General features: G+C 41.6%; 2 protein-coding genes and 1 non-coding gene across 10 annotated transcripts; 1 reads left to right on the top strand and 2 right to left on the bottom strand.

Annotated features, from left to right (window-relative positions):
- Window positions 1-781: 781 nt before the first annotated feature.
- mospd1 (motile sperm domain containing 1) lies at window positions 782-6,250 on the top strand. The gene is made up of 6 exons (XM_010897911.4): window positions 782-1,317; window positions 2,225-2,536; window positions 2,855-2,930; window positions 3,183-3,415; window positions 3,663-3,824; window positions 5,463-6,250. Exons 2-6 carry the CDS (start codon window positions 2,383-2,385, stop codon window positions 5,492-5,494), a joined length of 657 nt encoding a protein of 218 aa, XP_010896213.1. The 5' UTR covers window positions 782-1,317; window positions 2,225-2,382; the 3' UTR covers window positions 5,495-6,250.
- Window positions 6,251-6,450: 200 nt separating this feature from the next.
- On the bottom strand, window positions 6,451-18,989 carry fam122b (family with sequence similarity 122B). 8 transcript variants are annotated; one of them, XM_010897856.5, is made up of 11 exons: window positions 18,804-18,989; window positions 17,944-18,187; window positions 17,543-17,621; window positions 17,385-17,438; window positions 17,135-17,178; window positions 10,233-10,311; window positions 9,709-9,813; window positions 9,516-9,601; window positions 9,336-9,400; window positions 9,024-9,135; window positions 6,451-8,796 (listed from the first exon to the last, which is right to left on the bottom strand). In XM_010897856.5, exons 2-11 carry the CDS (start codon window positions 18,051-18,053, stop codon window positions 8,652-8,654), a joined length of 879 nt encoding a protein of 292 aa, XP_010896158.1. In that variant the 5' UTR covers window positions 18,054-18,187; window positions 18,804-18,989; the 3' UTR covers window positions 6,451-8,651. The 8 variants fall into 8 exon arrangements, with proteins under 8 accessions (XP_010896158.1, XP_019901666.1, XP_010896168.1 ...); XM_020046107.3 differs by having other exon boundaries at window positions 9,336-9,397; XM_010897866.5 differs by having other exon boundaries at window positions 17,944-18,136.
- Window positions 17,706-17,843, bottom strand: LOC114839174. Its single transcript, XR_003781794.1, has one exon. It is a non-coding gene; the product is annotated as a small nucleolar RNA U109 (small nucleolar RNA).
- Window positions 18,990-19,363: the final 374 nt, after the last annotated feature.

Below are 19,363 nucleotides of genomic sequence, written 5' to 3'. Positions count from 1 at the left end.
CAGACCACAGTTTATTGTACTTCATTGTCCCTGATGTTCATGACAGGTGTGTGAATCTTTTATCTGTGAAAAAAGCAAAAAAAGCAGTAAGGCACCTCTAGGATCTGTGGTGTTTGGCCAATATACCATGGTTAAGGGCTGGACACAACATAGAGGCCCTGCATACGGATCTTAGCCCTGGTATATTAGCTATATACCACAAACCCCAGATGTGTTTTGTTACTATTATAAACTGGTTACCAATACAATTATAACAGTAACATGTTTTCTTATTTTTTTTATACCACAACAAGGCACAAAGGGGTGTGGCATATGGCCAATATACCATGGCAAAGAGCTGTTCTTAGGCACAATGTATTGCGGAGTGCCTAGACACAGCTCTTAGCCATGGTATATTGGAAATATACAACAAACCCCCTAGATGCCTTATTGCCCATCTAAACCAGTTGAACAGTAAAAAGTGATTTCATGTCCTACCCATGGTATATGGTCACCTACAAACTGGTTGGTTTACCACAGTTGGTAACATCACATCACTTTTTACTGCTCTCATTGTGTTGGTAAGCAGGTTATAAGAGCAATAAGGCATCTCAGAGGTTTGTGATATATAGCCAATATACCACGATTAAGCGCTCAGCCAATCAGCATTCAGGTTTCAACCCACCCAATACAGTATATTGTTACAAATAATATTATACTACAATATACTATTTTAATTATAATTACACATTACACCAAGTATCAGATTTTGAAAGCGTTTGTCTAAATCTAGGCCTGCACAATAGTTTGCAGGCCTAGATTTGTGGTTCAGCCACATGATATTATGACAGCAATTGAAAGTCCATATAGAGAAGATCCAAACGACTGCTTGCGACTGCCGATTGAATGATCTACAAGTCACCTTTCATCGTAAATAATTGCTCATTTGTATTTGTAGATCAGTCTCAATTTACCCATGATACATTGCGATTTTAAAGCTCAAGAACACAGCCAACGAAAGGATTTAAATTAACTTAAACAATAAATATTGTGAAGTAAGTAATGAGTAAATTAGACAAATAGTAAATTCTTGCCCAGTTGACAACTTTTTTTGAAAGTGGCTTTAAAATTTGTGTCGACAAATGTGGAACCATTGATGACGTAATCAGTGGTGGAATTCCTTCGCCCTCCAATATACCAGCATTCACCGGGTGACCTGCAGTATTTATTGACAAAGAAAAGAACGACCGAAACAGGGAGGGATCGTTCTTTTATAGCTCAATGTGGGTGGGATCTCCAAAACAATACCAAAATATACGACAATTTGAAGACAGAAAGGTAAAATGTTTTATCTGCAACAATTTCTATAATTATTCAGATTAATATGACATTTAGGAATGACATGGCTAATGTCAGCCAACTATAACGTTACAGTGTCAGGAAATAATGTATCTAGCTACGGTTATCATACTTGTTAGCTGACGCTAAAAGGTCTTTGTTCATTATTTGGCAGGTCGACATTAGTTTTATACGGTGTACGTAGAAATGTGCAGTATTGAATAGCTCAATCATACGGCGAATTGCATTACTTTGCTGAGTTGCTAGCTAGTTGATGTTAGCTAGTTATTGTTACAAAAGCTTTTGCCACATAACAACAACACGTAATGATGGGTTGATTAAAGCGCAGCGGGTTTACTGGAGTTCAGTAGCCTCAGCTACTTATAGTAACTCGTATAATGTCCGATGTTAGAACATTACCTTTGTAAACAAGATAGATACGGATTGTTTAAACAAACATGAGTATAGTAACCCACTGTACAGTAACGTGCTGTGTTAGTATATAGATATAATGTCCTTTGCTGCTTTTCCTTAGTTATTTAAAGTTTAAAAAAAGGTTTCGAAACAAATTCACACTAGGCTGGGTTTCGTTTTAATTTTTTGAAATTCTTCCAAATACAGAAAACAAAATATATTTATGCGGTCAACCAGGCATATTTAGGCAGAATCTAAATATTCATATGGCCCTAATCCAGATGAAGTTAGTGTATATAAATATGGTTAATTCGATTTTATACTGTTGCTGGGATACCATCACACCCATATGTACAATCTATCTTACTTCATAATAAATGATTAAAGGGGTTAAATATGGATACAATTTACATTTACCAACAAGTCACTTTATATAATCTGTTGTACACTGTTGATATGAAGTCCCACTGCAAACACTTTTGTTTTTTACCAGGGTGCAGCTCTACATCATGCTCCTAAGGAGCTGAGAGTAAGTGGAAAGGGCCATCTGCACCAGAGGGGAACTTACACACCTACAAAACATCCAGAGAGAGGACCCTCCCATTCAGAAGAGGAGAGAAAGGGCCCGGGGAGTGAGCTCAGCTGGAGCCAATGCAGCAGCAGAGTCGACAGCCTGAGCTGGTGGAAGGAAGCCTTCCCGTGTTCGTGTTCCCCACAGAACTGGTCTTCTACGCTGATGAGCAGACCTCGCACAAGCAGGTCCTCACTCTCTACAATCCCTATGAGTTTGCCCTCAAGTTCAAAGGTAAATAACAGTTCACCCTATCCCATTACCTGAGGCAGTTTTTCTCAACCCTGCTCCTGGATGCCCCCCCCCCCCCCCGTCCTGCATGTTTTAGATCTCTCCCTGCCCTAACATACCTGATGTAGCTCATGAAGGACTTGATAATGAGCGGATCATTTGAATCAGGTGTGACAGAGCAGGGAGAGATCTAAAACATGCAGGGCAGGGCGCCCAGGAGCAGGGTTGAGGAACACTGACCTGAGGGGTCAAGAGAGCCAACTTGACAGAGTAGTGTTAAGTGTGTATTACCCACTACTCATTCGGTGTCTTCTCTCCCAGTGCTATGCACAGCGCCAAACAAGTATACGGTGGTGGATGCCACCGGGGCCGTCAAGCCACAGTGTTGTGTTGACATGTGAGTAACACCACAGAGTAAACGTGTTATTACATTACGTCTAGAAACAACTTCCTGTCACCCTCATTTCAGGCATCCACCGACGACAGTGTGTCCTTGCGAGCCTGAATGCAACTGATGCAATACCAAGCAATATTGAGAGAATTTCTTCATCGAAAGCGAGCTTCTTACAAAATGAATAGCCATTACATTGAAATTGTTGTTGTTGTTCCGCTGTTGTTCTGCCTTGTGCGTGTATGTCTGTGTTCTTAGTGTGATTCGACACAAAGATGTGCGGGCCTGCCACTATGGGGTGTATGATAAGTTCCGGCTGCAGGTGTCGGAGCAGAGTCAGAGGAAGGCCCTGGGCCGGAAGGAGGTGATGGCCACTCTGAGGCCCTCGGCTGCCCAGGATCTCCCCAGCCCCCGCCCTCAGGAGGAGGAGAGACGAATGAAGGAACAGCTGGCCGACAGTGTTTTCTTTGAGCAGACCGCCTTCCAGACAGGTAATACTAGGACCAGTCAGGGATATCCCATTCAAACCAAGTTATGGTTTAAATATGCTATATTCCCAAAACATACTTGCCAACACTATAAAGGCTACATTTGTTGTTTATCTGGATGATCCATGGACTGAAATGGAGGAAACACTGCATTTAATGACATTGTCCTTACACTAGATGGTGCCATACACCAATACAGGTCTAGAGTCATAAACTGATAACATCAGATTGTTGTGTCTGTGTTCTACAGAGAGCCGCTCTGCGTCTGGGGGGCCTAGCCTGCTGACAGTGCTGCTGGGGCTGGTGTGTATGACTGCCCTTATGCTGCCCACCCTGGGGGATCAGGAATCCACCGTGCCTGTCTACCTCCACTTAAGTGTTAACAAGAAACTTGTAGCTGCTTATGTCCTAGGTGAGGGAGAGCAGGCAAACCCTTGAAGAGCAGAGACCAGTAAAAAAGCAACTCAGTTTACAGTGCTTTAAAGTCCATTATATAGTCTACGTTTAGATTAAATGTGGATTTTATGGCCATATAAATATAATGCTCTAACCTACAAGTTCATGCTTTTTTGTTATTTATTGCATGGTGTTATCTATGCTAGATCAAACTATGATGGGCTGATAAACCATGTTTTCAAGGGTTCAAAGGTCATATCTGTCAAAAATGGGCATACTGTAAATAGAATTGGATGTAATGGTCCGACAAACCTTATGCTCTAACCAATGCAGCAAGGAAACATGCCCCTGCATACGTAGAACAGTGTTGCTCACCAATTAAAACTCATTGCCCATTGAATTTCCCAATGCGAATGTGCATCATGCCGCAAATTCAGTTGTCACGTCTGGTATTTCTTTCCTGACAGTTTCACAGTTTTCAGCAGTTTTAGCCATTATTAGCCAGATTGACCCAAGTCGTTAGAGCTGTAGCTCTGTGTCTAACTATTTCGGCAACAGGATCCACCGGTTAGCACAGTCTGATTGTACATGTAAGTCGTTTTTGTCTTCTTGTGTAACTGACCAACTAGTAGTGTGCAGTGTTCTCTAGTACAACTCTTATCTAGAGAGAAGGCTAGTACCTTTTGCAGTGCACATGGATTTCGGGGTTTTCACTGCTTAGTTTAAACATCCTGATATTCACTTCTGTTGCTATGTGACAGTTGCCTTGTGCGATTCTTTGAAGTGTTATTAATGATGATTAAGTGCAAACCCCTAACATTGGCTGAAATACCTGCATAGGCAGGAAATTAAGTAATAATTCAGTCAAGTTTAACACATAAAATTGTTCAAGAGCAAGAGATGAATGGACAAAACTCAATAGAAAATAGTAACTTAAATCATATGTACACAATAAATAAAAGGTGTGGATATACTGTATGTAGGGATTAGGCCTACCTGTAAAAAAAAAATCTACCTGCAGGGCAATGAAATGGAGGATTATGGACATATTTGACTTTGTCTCAATATATCTGATTCTTACGTGAGAAAGTGTTCAGGTTTCAGAAGTGTCTATTAGTGGGAATCTACAATGTCTGAGAAATCTGCTTTTTCAATGTATAAGCATGGCTTTAAGCATCATTATTCTTGGTTGAGCTTTTATTTTTCCCATAATAGACACGCACACTTTTAATAAAAACAACTATATTCACTGAGCCTGTCAGGTGCATTAAAAGTGCATTGATTTATGAAATGTCACAATAGACGAGTCCATTCATATTGGATCTAATAAAAGTTAATTTTGACTGTTTTAAGATAATATCGCCCTAACAACAGCCCAGTTGCCTAAATTTGATCAGCAGTACAAAACTGATCAATAAATTCAGTCAGAATCTGATTATCCTATTTTGGCTGTGTGTGTATGTATTTTAACCCTTGAAAATTACATTTGTTTAAACTCTGGCCTTCAAATCCAAACTTTTCTCATGTATAATACTTTCTCCATGTTGCTGGTCTAATGTTGTGCATTATGAGATGATGGGGTTTTATTTGAGCATCCTGTCCATCCTACTTGCAGTACTGCAGGGAACTGATTTAGTATGCCTGTGTGTTACAGGTCTTCTTACAATGGTTATCCTGCGTACATGAAGTGCCATGAAGGTTGACTTCTCTGGAAACAGAGAATGAGAAGAGGATCCAAAAGAGAGTATTCACTCGCCCAACGGCCACTACATGGTTGAAGGGTAGTGTTGATGGTGGTGGGGTTGGAGGGAATAGGGTATCAGTTAAATACCCCCTCCCTCTGTCCCCCCAAAAACATGCATTTAATTGTTTGAAATAAACATAATACTGACTGCTGCAAGAGACCTTCAATGACATGGGTGCAGGAATGATGCTCAAAGCAGGGCATTGCGTGGGGTTTGGGGACGTGGATGGAAAGCTTTGTATAGAAACCTTGAGGTTTGGATATGAAGTGTTGTTTGTCTTCATATCCTGTGTCGGTCAGGTGTTCCATGGCCATTATGTAACACAAAATGGTAGTTGAAAGTTGATTTGCTGTTAGACATGGGCAACCTAAATGTGATTATGTACATACTATTAAGCCATTAAAAAGCTTTTTGTTATGGTGTTCTGCTGTTACCACATCTCCTTAATATTGTTGTCCACTTAGAATAAAATTAGGTTACTCTTTTTGTACGTAGTATAGACTGAATCTGACTAAATGCAGTTAGGTGCATGTGTGAATACTTATGAGTGCTACTTTTCCAGCCACAATATACAATACAAAAAGATTTGACCTATGACCATACTGTCATCTTCCAATGAAAGACAATGGTTTACTTGCAGTACAGTGTCAATGTTGTTCCACCAAATGCCCAATAAAGTCTTGACACTTCAGCACAATCAGTAGTAAAGCCATCTATTTAAACTATGCTAAAATGGTTAAAGTTCAGCCATTTCCTCTAGCCTACAACTACAACCCTAGCAATTTTCACTTTCACTAGAATCTACTGCTTTATAAAGAGTTGGGCTTGAGGAACCTACTATACTAACTCAGAATTAGGACGATAAGTCTAGTCAAAGCACCAGTCATTCAATGGAAATATTGGACAAATAATTTATTCACCCTCATGTTCAAAATGTCTTTGACATGAAACAAAGCAGAGGGAAAACTTTAGAGCCCTGTTAGTGACACAAGCAGAGGTTTGGCAAGTCTACCACCCTCCCAGCACATACACACTTGTCATTTACTGTCCATATTCGCCTTTAGACTGTACTGAAAAATGGACAGGACTAAAAACATGGACAGAAATAAATCACAAAAACACCCATCATGTTAATAACAGGTCAAGTACAAATTATTGACCAGCTTATCATTTTTCTTAATACACAAAGAAAAAAAAACATTCAGTTTTCAAAATTGCAACTGTTTCATTTTATCATTTCAGGGGAAAAAATAAATCAATGACTTACTTCCATAAAAAGGATTTACAATCACACTTGCTTGTACATAAAAACCTTCACACTCCCTTCTAGACACTACACCTTATAAGAAGGGAACACAACTCAAACATTTTAAATTAAATTCTATTAACTTAGCAGACACCTTTGTCGACAATGACTTAGAGAAGCAATTAATGGTCTTGCTAAAGGACAGAACTTTTTACCATGTCAGGATCGGGCATCGATCTAGCGGCATTTTGGTTTCTGGTCAGATGCTCATACATACACACACACACACACACACACGCACACACACACACACACACACACACGATCTGACATCCCATAACTTACACAGGTCTAAAAATGCACTTGTGAATCAGTGTACAACTGGAGTTTTCCATGAGAAACAAGAAACGTTGCCATTGCAGTTCTCCTGATCAATCTTTGGTTTTGCTTGCGAGTGTTCATCGACAATGTTTATTCTTCACCAACCAACTAATCCAGCGACAATCTGTACTAAAATAGTTTATGCCAAATTTTTACCACAGTAAATGGGACATTTACCCCATTCACAGAGCCCGTTTGGAAATGGAATGGTAACATTTTCAAGCTGTGCACTACATCACTGTGCTCATCCTAAACCAATCAGATTATTGTCATTACAGGGCGAAACAGGAGACTACGGTGAGCTAATATAATGCTCGGTATCAACAAATGCAATGATGTAGGCTAGAAAAAAAAGTCACAGTTTAATTCACATACAAAGTGGCTTCAACAAGGAACATTTTTTTCCCCCTCAAAGCTTCAAAAGGGAAAAGATTTGGCTGCATACGTTTGTACTTAATGTCCACAGCAACGTCCAGACAAAGACACAGGATTCGGAGATCAGAGTATTTAGTGTTCCAATCCTGACAGTGGTAAACCCCCGCCCCTTTGTCCCCCTGGAACAATTCGCAGGGCCAATAGGTGGACAAGACCAAACCCACTGGTAAATATATTTGCAACATGCCATTTAGGAGGGAGCAGATTAAGTGCCAATGGTAGAACATTGACCAGAGTTATTGTAAAAGAATACCCCACACTTATGTACTAGTGAGAATATCAACTGCTATGACAAGAGCAAGTAGAGAACCACCATAGCTGAACCCTTAGAGTAGTAAAAACATAGAAATCCCAATCCGCTCAGTTGAGTGAACTGACAGTCTGCTGTCCAAGCCCTGTTCCCTCATTCATCTCACAGCCATTCACAAACCTACACAACTAATAATTACACACGGGAATGAAAATATATACATACTTACAACAACAACAAAAAAGCGGGAAAAACAATAAGTTAATTCTTTTTTTCATACAATTCCTGCAGACAATATTGTGCACATACACCAAAAGGCCTGGATAATTTGTTTTCCAAAAAGAAACAGGAAAACAAAGTGACTTTGCGGGGGACGCGCCGTATCCCGGCAGCCGTTTTCCATCCAGTGTCGAGTCCCTACAGTATGCGGCTGACACGGTGACGCGATGCTGACAACGGAGCGGTTTGGATCACCGTGGCGCCACGCAGCATCACGGAGGATCCTTATCTAGCAGCTGGTGCTCACAGCATCCACAATCACCCCCCTTCGTTTACCAGCGCCTGCTGTCCGCACTGGCCGTCCGCACACAGCACACCACCAGGGCTTTGGCTTCCTCTTGCCGCAAACGCGCATCTTCCTCCCCTAGCGAAACAGCCCAGCAAAAGCAAACAGCATGGGAGGGAATCCCACAATAACTAAAGCAAAGTGATGGCAGGGAAGGGTGGGTCCAACAGGGAAACTCACAACCTGTCTTCACCCTGGTTTAGTGTCTCACGTTCCCTTGTTCATTTAGGGGAGTGGTCCTGGAGAGGGGTGAAGGGAGAGTTGCTGGAGGAAGGAGACTCAGAGACGCCCTCCATCTTGGCTGGCGAGCCAGTGGAGGACCCCACACTGCTCAGGCTGCCGTCCAGCACGTCCGGGGGGGAGAGACTGGCGAGGAGATTAGACTTCTGTCAGCAAACTATAGCCAACTGGAAAGCATTCAGCTATCCTGGGTCATTGTGATTCTGATCAATTAAGGTGCATGGTTTAGCCTAATGGCAAAGAAAGGACTAAAATGAAATCTTAACTTCCAAACGTACGGGCAAGAGTGAATTGGCAACCGAAACAGCCTGAACCTGCACAAGCAAAACGGTTTGCAGTGGCAAGTAGCTCACCAGCTGTTGAAGTCTGGGAGTTGGACTTGGGGCAGGAGTACATCAGAGGACAGCATGGTGGTGGTCCCCTGGAAGAGCCTCTTCGGCTGGCTCTCTGTCTCCATCATCTCCCCTAGAGAGGAAAAGACTCATCAAGAGAACCAACGCACCCATACTACATGAAACCTCATCTCAAAATGCCCTCTTCAGCTAATGCTCCAAACTACCTCCAAACACATTGGACACACATAATGGCAGTATATAGGTCCATATACACTGTATGTAGTCTACGACATGAGACCCTTGTGACCAGGGAACGAAAGGTGGACCCACCTTTACGTTTGATGGGCCCCAGGATACTGGGCCTGATGCAGTTAATGGGGCTTTGGCTCCTCCTGCTAGAAACAAAAAGGTCAGAAATGAGGCAACATTTAGAGCACTGACTAACTAATCGCACCGCCAGAGAGGCGAACGCGGTGGGTGACCATGAACCGGAGCGATCCGAGAACTCACCTGAAGCGTCGCGTCGGGCTAGGTATAGGGCTGGGGGACAGGCCGTTACTGCTCACCAAGATTTGCAATGAAGGGGAGAAGCACTGCTGTTCATTGGAGGGAAATGACACGGATGAGTCAGGACTCTGTCAGAGAGACACTCCTCCCCCCCACCGCCACAGGCACCAGTACAGGAGTTACAGGGGAGACAAACCTTTTTCCCGATCCCTCTGGTCGGGGACGGGGCTGGGGACACGGGCACGAAGTCGATGCGCTTCGGGGACGACGACGATGCACATTTCTCAAAGTCGTTGTCACTCTGGGGGGGGGGGTGTAACAGACGCCAAGAAAATCAGCATAAAGCAGACACTATTATATGGCCATTGACCATCCATTCAGCTATATTCAACCAGTCCGACCGGGAAGGTGGTCACTGAATGACTCCACAGTACACTGACTTGGTTGGGGAAAGACAGAAACTCTAACCATGTTTTTGTGGAAACTAAGTCTGCGTCATAAACCATTACAAAATGGTCAGCCTACTCTTTATTTAGTGCTGTACATAGTTTAAATGAGGACCCACAGTGCTGTATGTAGAGAATAAGGGTGCCTTTTGGGATGAAGCCAAGTCCCTGTACATACTAATGCCCTGACCAATTACATAAGGGCTAAAACCAGCCTCCAAAACGGTGGCATGAGTAGGCCTACTGTTTGTGGGAGATAAATTCTCATTGTTACCATTAGAGCATCATCATTCCTCACCAGACTCAGACTCTCCTCCCAGGACTGGCTCATCTGCATGGCTGTTTGAACCTCCCTGCGGTAGATAAGAAATACCATCCATAAACAAGATGTATTTTTCTCATTCCTATGCCCCCCCCCCCCCCCCCCTTCCTGTTTGGAGACATGGCCATAGAGACAGTTGGATGGAGTAATCCTTTGTTGTGATCCATATCTTGCTCCTATCAAACGGACAACAGCAGCTCTCAGCTTGTTTTGTTCACTCTCAGACATAACACACATGGCAGTGTTGTACATTCATGGGTGGCACCATTGATACAATCGGTATAAAAATGTCTACCAGTTGGCCAATGGAAAGGGTGCACTGACACTAGTGACTTGTTTTAAACATGTTTAAGCCAACAGTGTTTTTAAACCACAATATAAACTCTGCTGCCAGTTAATTAGGTTGGGACGTAGGGGTCTGGGCATTGCCAAAGGGAGATCTTTGCTACCGTCTTGTAGTGGATGTAGCTTCAACTGGAAGCCCGTGGAGTGAGAGCAATACTTCCTGCTTGATGCAAGGTCGCACTCTAAGAATGTTGTGCAACATGAACCTGCAGGGACGAGTCCATGCAACAATGTTCGTGGAAATTGACCGGGTCATGCCAAGGTTCTATGCATACTGGGAGAGGCAAACATTGAGTTATAAACCGTGATCGAGAGGTCTAGGAGAGGACAGGCTGTCCCCTGGAGGAACAGAAGCCCTGTCTTGTCAAGGCTGAACTTGAGGCGGTGGGCTAACATCCAAGCAGGCATCTGGCGTCAGAAGGGGGAACAGGGAGTGTTGAGTGTCATCCGCAGATCTGTGTGCAGGGATTGCAGAGGTGGCAAATAGTTCTCTAGGCTTGAAAGGAAGAAGCTTGACATTTGGAATAACAGAATGTGGATTTAGCAGGGGATAGAGAGGAAGATAAGGTAATGACAGGTAAATCAGAACTTCATTTCTACCCGATTTTTGGGTAAGCTCATTTCATAGTACAGACGAGGAGAGGGGACAGTGAAGGTGGTGCGCATTACTACAAGGGCCTTTTTTAAGATCTGCAGAACAGCCTTTGGTTCAGGCAACTATACCAGCACTTGACAAGAATGCTGCATACAAGAGCCAATGAAAAACAAACTGGGGAGGACTACATTAACTTGTTTGGCCATCAGCCACTGTGGTTGGTGGATGTAAACATTTCCCATTGGGACTTTTAACCAGACAAATTGTTGGTAGCATTTTGACTTTTTACTAAATAAATGAGGATTATAGAAAATGTATACGCATGCCAAAGCATAGAATATTTGCTTATTTTCAGGGTATTGTTGACATTAACCAAACATACTTGACTCCCCAGGACACCATGTTCAATATGTTCTTCTTTGGTCAACCATGGCGAGGCCTGTTCTGAGTGGAACCTGTCCTGTTAAACCGCTGTATGGTCTTGGCCACAGTGCTGCAGCTCAGTTTCAGGGTCTTGGCAATCTTCTTATGGCAATCTTCTTAGAAGATTGCAAAGACCCTGAAACTGAGCTGCAGCACGGTGGCCAAGAACATACAGCGGTTTAACAGGACAGGTTCCACTCAGAACAGGCCTCGCCATGGTTGACCAAAGAAGTTGAGTGCACGTGCTCAGCGTCATATCCAGAAGTATGAGTGCTGCCAGCATTGCTGCAGAGGTTGAAGGGGTGGGGGGTCAGCCCGTCTGTGCTCAGACCATACGCTGCACACTGCATCAAATTGGTCTGCATGGCTGTTGTCCCAGAAGGAAGGCTTTTCTAAAGATGATGCACAAGAAATCCTGCAAACAGTTCGCTGAAGACAAGCAGACTAAGGACATGGATTACTGGAACCATGTCCTGTGGTCTCATGAGACCAAGATAAACGTATTTGGTTCAGATGGTGTCAAGCGTGTGTGGTGGCAACCAGGTGAGGAGTACAAAGAAAAGTGTGCCTTGCCTACAGTCAAGCATGGTGGTGGGAGTGTCATGGTCTGGGGCTGCATGAGTGCTGCCGGCACTGGGGAGCTACAGTTCATTGAGGGAACCATGAATGCCAATCTGTACTGTGACATACTGAAGCAGAGCATGATCCCCTCCCTTCGGAGACTGGGCCGCAGGGCAGTATTCCAACATAACTCCAAACCTCCAAAACTGCCACTGCCTTGCTAAAGAAGTGGAGGGTAAAGGTGATGGACTGGCCAAGCATGTCTCCAGACCGAAACCCTATTGAGCATCTGTGGGGCATCCTAAAATGGAAGGTGGAGGAGCACAAGGTCTCTAACATCCACCAGCTCTGTGATGTTGTTATGGAGGAGTGGAAGAGGACTCCAGTGGCAAGAGGGTTAAGGTAGTGCTGGAAGATAATGGTGGCCACACAAAATACCGACACTTTAGGCCCAATTTGGACATTTTCACTTAGGGGTGTACTCACTTTTGTTGCCAGCAGTTCAAACATTAATGGCTGTGTGTTGTTTTATTATGAGGGGACAGCAAATATACAATGTTATACAAGCTGTACACTCACAACTTTACATTGTAGCAACATTTCTTCAGTGTTGTCACAAAAAGACAATCAAATATTTACAAAAATGTGAGTGGTGTACTCACTGTGAAATACTGTATGTATATATTCTACCATTATTGCAAATCATTCAAAACTTGGTGCGAATCAAGTAGCCTATCTATCCGTTCTTCCAGGAACATCCATATGCACAAATAGCTTTTGTACAGAATTTCACCAAGTCTTCGCAACCGGTTTGGTAGCAAGGATAGACCCCATTTCATCAATTTAAAAACCGGGGGGAACCGCACTTTCGGCTATGTGTTGACAAGATGTTGGGCAATCACTAGAAGGGACTATTGACCCACTGAGCATTTCTGGATAGTCAACTAAGGGCACAAAAAAGCCCTGCTATTTACCCCACCGCAGAAACAGGTTAATTAATGACAGACTGGCAGATGTGAAAGCCCTCCTATTTAATACTGCCATGGACCTCTGATAATACTAATTCCATCTAAATAAAAAAAAGCAAGTGTTTTGAAAGAAATTCATAAAGTTTGATGCGGATCTCAGTTTGAGCAAGAAAACAATAACGGATTTGAAATGTATACTTAAAACAATGTGAAAGTTATGTGAATGCTGTAGTTTTTAGCTTGTGTTTTGGGATGATTAATTAAATATTGCCAAATTAATCAGTGAAACAGTACTCTGCCTAGAGAAACCGTTGCTGTTAATAGATGTCAAAGCAGCATTCCAAGTTTCCTGAGTTAGAGAAAATAAGTTAACGGACTAATTCCTAAAAAGGCACCAGGGACAGGTATTGCTTATTCAATTAATATTATGGCAACAGACACTACACATTTCAGAGCCATGAAAAAACTGTGTCTAGAATGAAAACCTGTAGTCTTCCGTCAAAACGGTCTTGTTAGGATTGTTAGGAATAAAAAACTAAAACCACAGGCAAATTCAGCACATTCTATTTGCAGGAGGAGTTTAAATTGAAGTTTGAGCTGGGTAAATAGCCTATGGTCAAATAACTTAAAAAATAACAATAGGCATCATTGTTTCTTTAGCCGGCAAGAAACAGGGATAGCAAGGATTAAAGAATTGTGTGTTGAAATTGATACAGTTTCGTATTTTTCATAGGATTTTTTGAATGAAAAGCGAGAGCAGTAAACTGTCACTTTCGTTGGCAAGTATGTTTTTACATTTAAATAATTTAGCAGATGCTTCTATCCAGACCAACTGAAGCAGCAAGTGCATTCTTTAAATCTTTTTTACATCGCGCATTGCAAGTGACATGCTATTATTACGTGAGCTACACATTATCCTAGTCAATGTATTCATTCATTTCATTTTGCAAGCATCACCCATGAGGTATGATGGTGATTTCCTTAGTTTGATTGTTTTTGCAACTCTCCTTTCATACACTACCATTCAAAAGTCTGGCGTCACTTAAGAATATCCTTGTTTTCCATTAAAACATTAAATTAGTTTGAATAGGAAATATAGCAAAATGAATAGTAAATGGTTATTGAAAGGATGAAGGTTTGAAATTACATTTTAATTTAAATAATGCTGTCCTTGAAACTTTGCATTTGTAAAAGAAATGTGCAGCAAGTTGGATTGGCTTGATGGGCACTTCTTACATATCATAAGATAAAGCTGCTCCCACAACAGCTCAATAGGGTTTAGATCCGGTGACTGTGCTGGCCAATCCATTATAGACAGAATTCCACTTTACCAAAATCAAAGCACCCCCAGACCATCACACTGCCTCCACCATGCTTGACAGATGGCATCAAGCACTCCTCCGGCATCTTTTCATTTGGTCTGCGCCTCACAAATGTTCTTTGTGATCTGAACACCAGTCTTCCTGTCCAGTATCTGTATTATTTTGTCCATCTTAATGTTTTCTTTTTATTGGCCAGTTGGAGATATGGCTTTTTCCTTGCAACTCTGCCTGGAAGTCCAGCATCCCGGAGTCGCCTCTTCACTGTTGATGTTGAGACTGGTGTTTTGCGTGTACTATTTAATGAAGCTGCCAGTTGAGGACCTGTGAGACGTCCATTTCTCAAACTAGACACTTTATTTCTCCAGGGAGTATGTGGCTGATGCTCCAGATACTCACCCATTCTGAAGGACAGTTCTATTGCTTCTATAATCAGCATAAATGTTTTCAGCTGTTCTAACAATTTAAATGATCTAATGATAAATTAGACTTCTAAAACTATAAACTTGGATCAACAAACAACGTGCCATTGGAACACAGGACTGATGATGGGCCTCTGCATGCTTATGTAGAGATTCCATAAAAAATATTAATAATCAGCCGTTTCCAGCTGCAATTGTCATTTACAACATTAACAATGTCTAAGCAGTCATTTTAATGGACAAAAGAAATTGCCTTTCATTCAAAAACAAGGAAATGTCTAAGTGATCCCAAACATTTTAACAGTAGTGTATTTTTACTAAGGCTTGAATTGATGGTTTGAATCAGAGAAATTGTGAAGGGAAATAGCCTACATTAATTATTCTATATATATAGTATTATATTACAGGACGCTGTATGTATGAACATATCTCGGGACATTACTAAGCAGCTAGTCAAGTTGTGGCATGTCCATTATCCATGGAATCAAGTCTACAACACTCTTTAGGCTCATCTGCCACTAAACGCCAATGTAAACTGAAATATCATGCAAAATATTGTCAAATAAGACCTGATTCTCTCAGTTCTCCCACATTTACTAAAAAGGCACCAATGTTCCTGATTTAGTGTCCATCTGTGGTTATAGAATTTTTACTAGAGTATAACTGATTGATCCTTTTTGATGACCAGATGGAATCAGGGAATCCTCACTTTACACACTGGACGTCTCACCCAGTGATCGGGATGCACGATTTGGATAAAAGATTGAATCGCAATTTTTGACAAATGTTGCAATTACGGTTATGATTTGTGATTTTCAAACCTGGGTGTAAACAGCGTAGATCATTTCACTTATAAATAGAGATCATAGCCTACATAATGTGGTGTTAAACTGAATTAAAATCTAGTTAAAGTTCTAGTTAAATGTTCTCCATTTTACACTTATTACCAATTTGAAGGTGATGCCCGTGTCGTTTAACCGCTTATTTTAATGCAATGGCGTTTGCAGCGTTTGTGCCGTTGCCAGAGCTGGTTAGGCAAAATTTCTCAACACTTTAGCTACATTTTCTCCAATATTAATTTTGTTTGTAGTCACAGACATTGAAGCCGAAACCATGCTAGTCCAGGTATTTAAGTAATCTACAAATATACCTACAGCACCTGCAAGAAAAAAAATTACAGAGGTACAATGCATGCCTGCTGCCTCGCGTGAAGCGCATATCATTCACCTTTTTGGAGTTGAAAATCACGTAAGTTGGCGAAATTCGATAACGCACATGTCAATATTGCAATTTCGATTATATTTTGATTAAGTGTGCAGCCCTATCCAGTATTATTCAAAATAGTTTCATCATCAACTGCATTGCCTTTAGCTAAACTGTCTTTTGACCATTAGATAACGCTATTCATCCCTGAGGATTTACTCTGAACTGTGCATTTACCCTAGACATGCTGCATCTAAATGGAGAAGGGCCAGTTTAAGAAATCAGACTGCATCTCAGTGATGGCTACTTATGATCAGCTGTTCATGGCACCAGCTGATGGGAGAGCACTACAAACACAAATTTTGGCAACAGGCCACTGCTTTGTGAACACTCAATACTCTTAGCTAGCTAATAACTTAGTAACAGTAACTAGCTAGTTTTTGATGGGGAATAGAACATTATGCATGTGTTTCACATGTAGAACAACTGGGTGGCTCAGCTAAACGTTTGTCCATGTGTGCCTGCATTAAAATGTGGGAGTGCATTGTCCATAGAGAATTGTCACAATTATTATACAGACCATTGTCTCAACCCTGCTCCTCGACACCTCCCGTCCCACGTTTTAGACCTCTCCCTACCCTAACATACCTGGATGAAGCTCATGAGGGACTTGATAATGAGCTGATCATTTGAATCAAGTGTGACAGAGCTGGGAGAGATCTAAAACGTGCAGGGCAGGGGGGCGCCCAGGAGCAGGCTTAAGAAACACCAATAAAGACAATTATGTAATGTAGAAAGTTTCATAATTAAAGTATGTTAATGGGAAGTGTTAATGGCAGTGTACTAAACAAATGACAAAATACTTTGTGTAATAGGTTTTGATTCGCTGTTAGCCTGGGGTAGGCAAAGGCTGACTGAGTTGGTCCTGTAACACTTCGCTTTTTGAGGTGATGAATAAATTCCATAAAGGCCAAAAAACTAAAATCCACCATACATGTCCTGAATTCAAGAGTCTTACCGTTCATGGGCTGTCTCTCTGTTCATCACATCCACACCCTCCTCCTGCAGAAAAGTAAAAAGGAAGCACAGTAGTTAGGCTGGTGAGTCTGATATTAAAAGTATCATATATCTGGATCAAAATCTTCATACAAAATGACTGACCATTCTATTTCAGAGAATAAATATGAATTGCCTAAGGATCTCTGATATGCCCAGCCAGTTATAGAACAGCTTTGTCTAATAATAAGTGTGCTGCAGTCTTACTTTACCTGTTTGATCTGATGAAGCCTTGTGCTGGGCACTCGAATAGGCGATGAAGGGACCTGTGTGTGAGAAAGTGTGACATAAGTGAAATTGCCCTGTCTGTAAAATATGACTTAGTAAGTGTAGAATGTATATTAATTGGAATACGCCATCATAACCATACCATATTAGGGCGGTTGACAATAGTAGTGCTGTTTCTTCTACTGCGTAAAACCTCTCTCTGAAATACCTGTGAATTGTCACTAAAAAAACACAAACATATTAACACCACATTGGGGACCATAACCAGTGTTTAGGGAAAACAAAATCAATGACTACTGTATTCCAATTGTCAGAGTATTATACTACCTACTCAGTCTGATCTTAAGAGACTGGTGGCCCTGTTAACTCTGCTGGTTTGCTGTTGCATGACTGAATTGTCCATATTCCTCACAGTAGAGGAAGTAGTTGAAACAGCCATGCTGGATGAATAACTAGTTGGACATCAAGAGATAGGGTAGTTGAGAATGACCAAATTGGGTTGATACAAGTGACAAAGTGAGGAGAAATACATGTTCTAAAAACCTTAGGCCATTAATCATTGGGGCGCTGTTGGATCTTCTCAAGTTTCCGTCGCTCTGAACTAGTGACGATGGGATTTCAAGATCCAATTCCATCTTCTCTTGATTGCTCATGGCGGTGTCCTCTTGTTTTTGCTGGCTCTAGATGACTTCTCCAACGCCTGCAACGTTCCAGGCCACCTATGTGAACCTACATGCTGACAAGCAAAGTTCTATGTAGGTAGCTACACCAATAACGATGGATGAATCTGAAAGATGTTGACAAGGCATGTACAGAATGGTTAGGGTCCCCAAATAGCCACCACCAGTGGATTGAATAACTACAATCAACAATTAGTTATAATAATTGTGTAATGTTATAATGTGTATGGTTCCAACAATTCACGACATAGAATAATATTCTGAGGTTCTCTTATGTTAATCAGAATCTATGCCGACTAATACAAACAACAACAAAAAAATTAAAAATAAAATCACTGCTCAACCAGAGCCCTGGCCTATGCTACTCAGGTTAGCCTTGCAAGCTACAGACACAATGCCCAGTCGTTAGCTATAGTACTTAAAACTAGCGAGCTAACGTCTCGAATAAGAAAGTGATGCGAAAGCAACTGACAGAGGGGTTTACCCAATTTAACCATGTCACTACTGCACAATGTACTGACGATGTAGTCATATCTTATAGCGCATCATGTTAACTTGTATTGCGTAAACACTTTGTAAGGTAGACTATAACTAACATTGCTATCTCGAAGATTACTGGGATATCAAAAAAGCTGGCTAACACAAGCTAGCTAACGTTAGCCAGTTAACAAGCTAGCTAAATGAAGTGATGATGCAGCTATGCTAGCTTGAAAGTTTCATTACCATGTTCAGAGGATCATCAACCTACATAACATGAATAACTCTCCGTCCGCAATATATCGAGCATTTTTCTTCACAGTACGTTAACACGGAGTAATAAATTGAATTTCAGCATACTACTGTAACAGTCAATGATCAGTTGTGTTTATCAATCTGCTACTGGAACCGCCGAGAAAGCTCCAGGACCAAACTTCCCGCCCCTTTGGGTGCTTACAGGCTGACCGACAGCAGACTGATCAAATGAAAATGCCTCAATTTGCAGGTGTGCCTATTTGAAAGGCAGACTATAAACCAATGGATGAATCGATCCCCCCCTCCCCATTTCCTGGAGACGCTGCACAATCCTGCGCCTTTCCTGCATAGTACAGACCAATTTTCTGCTTAGGTGAAAATAAACCCTATTAAATATAGAGTTTTGATCAAATCTTTTGGTTTATATGACGGATCATCTCCTCCAGACATTTTGTCAATGTAATGTGTACAGCACTTGTTTTGTTACATTTATATTTACCCTAGAAGTTCATCTATGGCCTTAAAGCTATAGCAAAAGTAGCTTATCTTCA

This window comes from Esox lucius, chromosome 4, assembly GCF_011004845.1.
Source record: "Esox lucius isolate fEsoLuc1 chromosome 4, fEsoLuc1.pri, whole genome shotgun sequence".
Taxonomy (NCBI): domain Eukaryota; kingdom Metazoa; phylum Chordata; class Actinopteri; order Esociformes; family Esocidae; genus Esox; species Esox lucius.
Note: the sequence above shows the minus strand (reverse complement) of the source record. Positions and strands in the feature narration are given on the sequence as shown.

Bases quoted from the DNA above. Each gene is read 5' to 3' on its own strand.
- mospd1 (XM_010897911.4), top strand. From the start codon at position 2,383: ATGCAGCAGCAGAGTCGACAGCCTGAGCTGGTGGAAGGAAGCCTTCCC. The intron at 3,416-3,662 runs GTAATACTAGGA...TGTGTTCTACAG, and splicing joins GCAGACCGCCTTCCAGACAG to AGAGCCGCTCTGCGTCTGGG. The intron at 3,825-5,462 runs GTGAGGGAGAGC...TGTGTGTTACAG, and splicing joins TGTAGCTGCTTATGTCCTAG to GTCTTCTTACAATGGTTATC.
- fam122b (XM_010897856.5), bottom strand. From the start codon at position 18,053: ATGAGCAATCAAGAGAAGATGGAATTGGATCTTGAAATCCCATCGTCA. The intron at 17,439-17,542 runs GTATGGTTATGA...TCTCACACACAG, and splicing joins TTGTCAACCGCCCTAATATG to GTCCCTTCATCGCCTATTCG. The intron at 9,814-10,232 runs GTAACAATGAGA...CCCCCCCCCCAG, and splicing joins GGAATGATGATGCTCTAATG to AGTGACAACGACTTTGAGAA.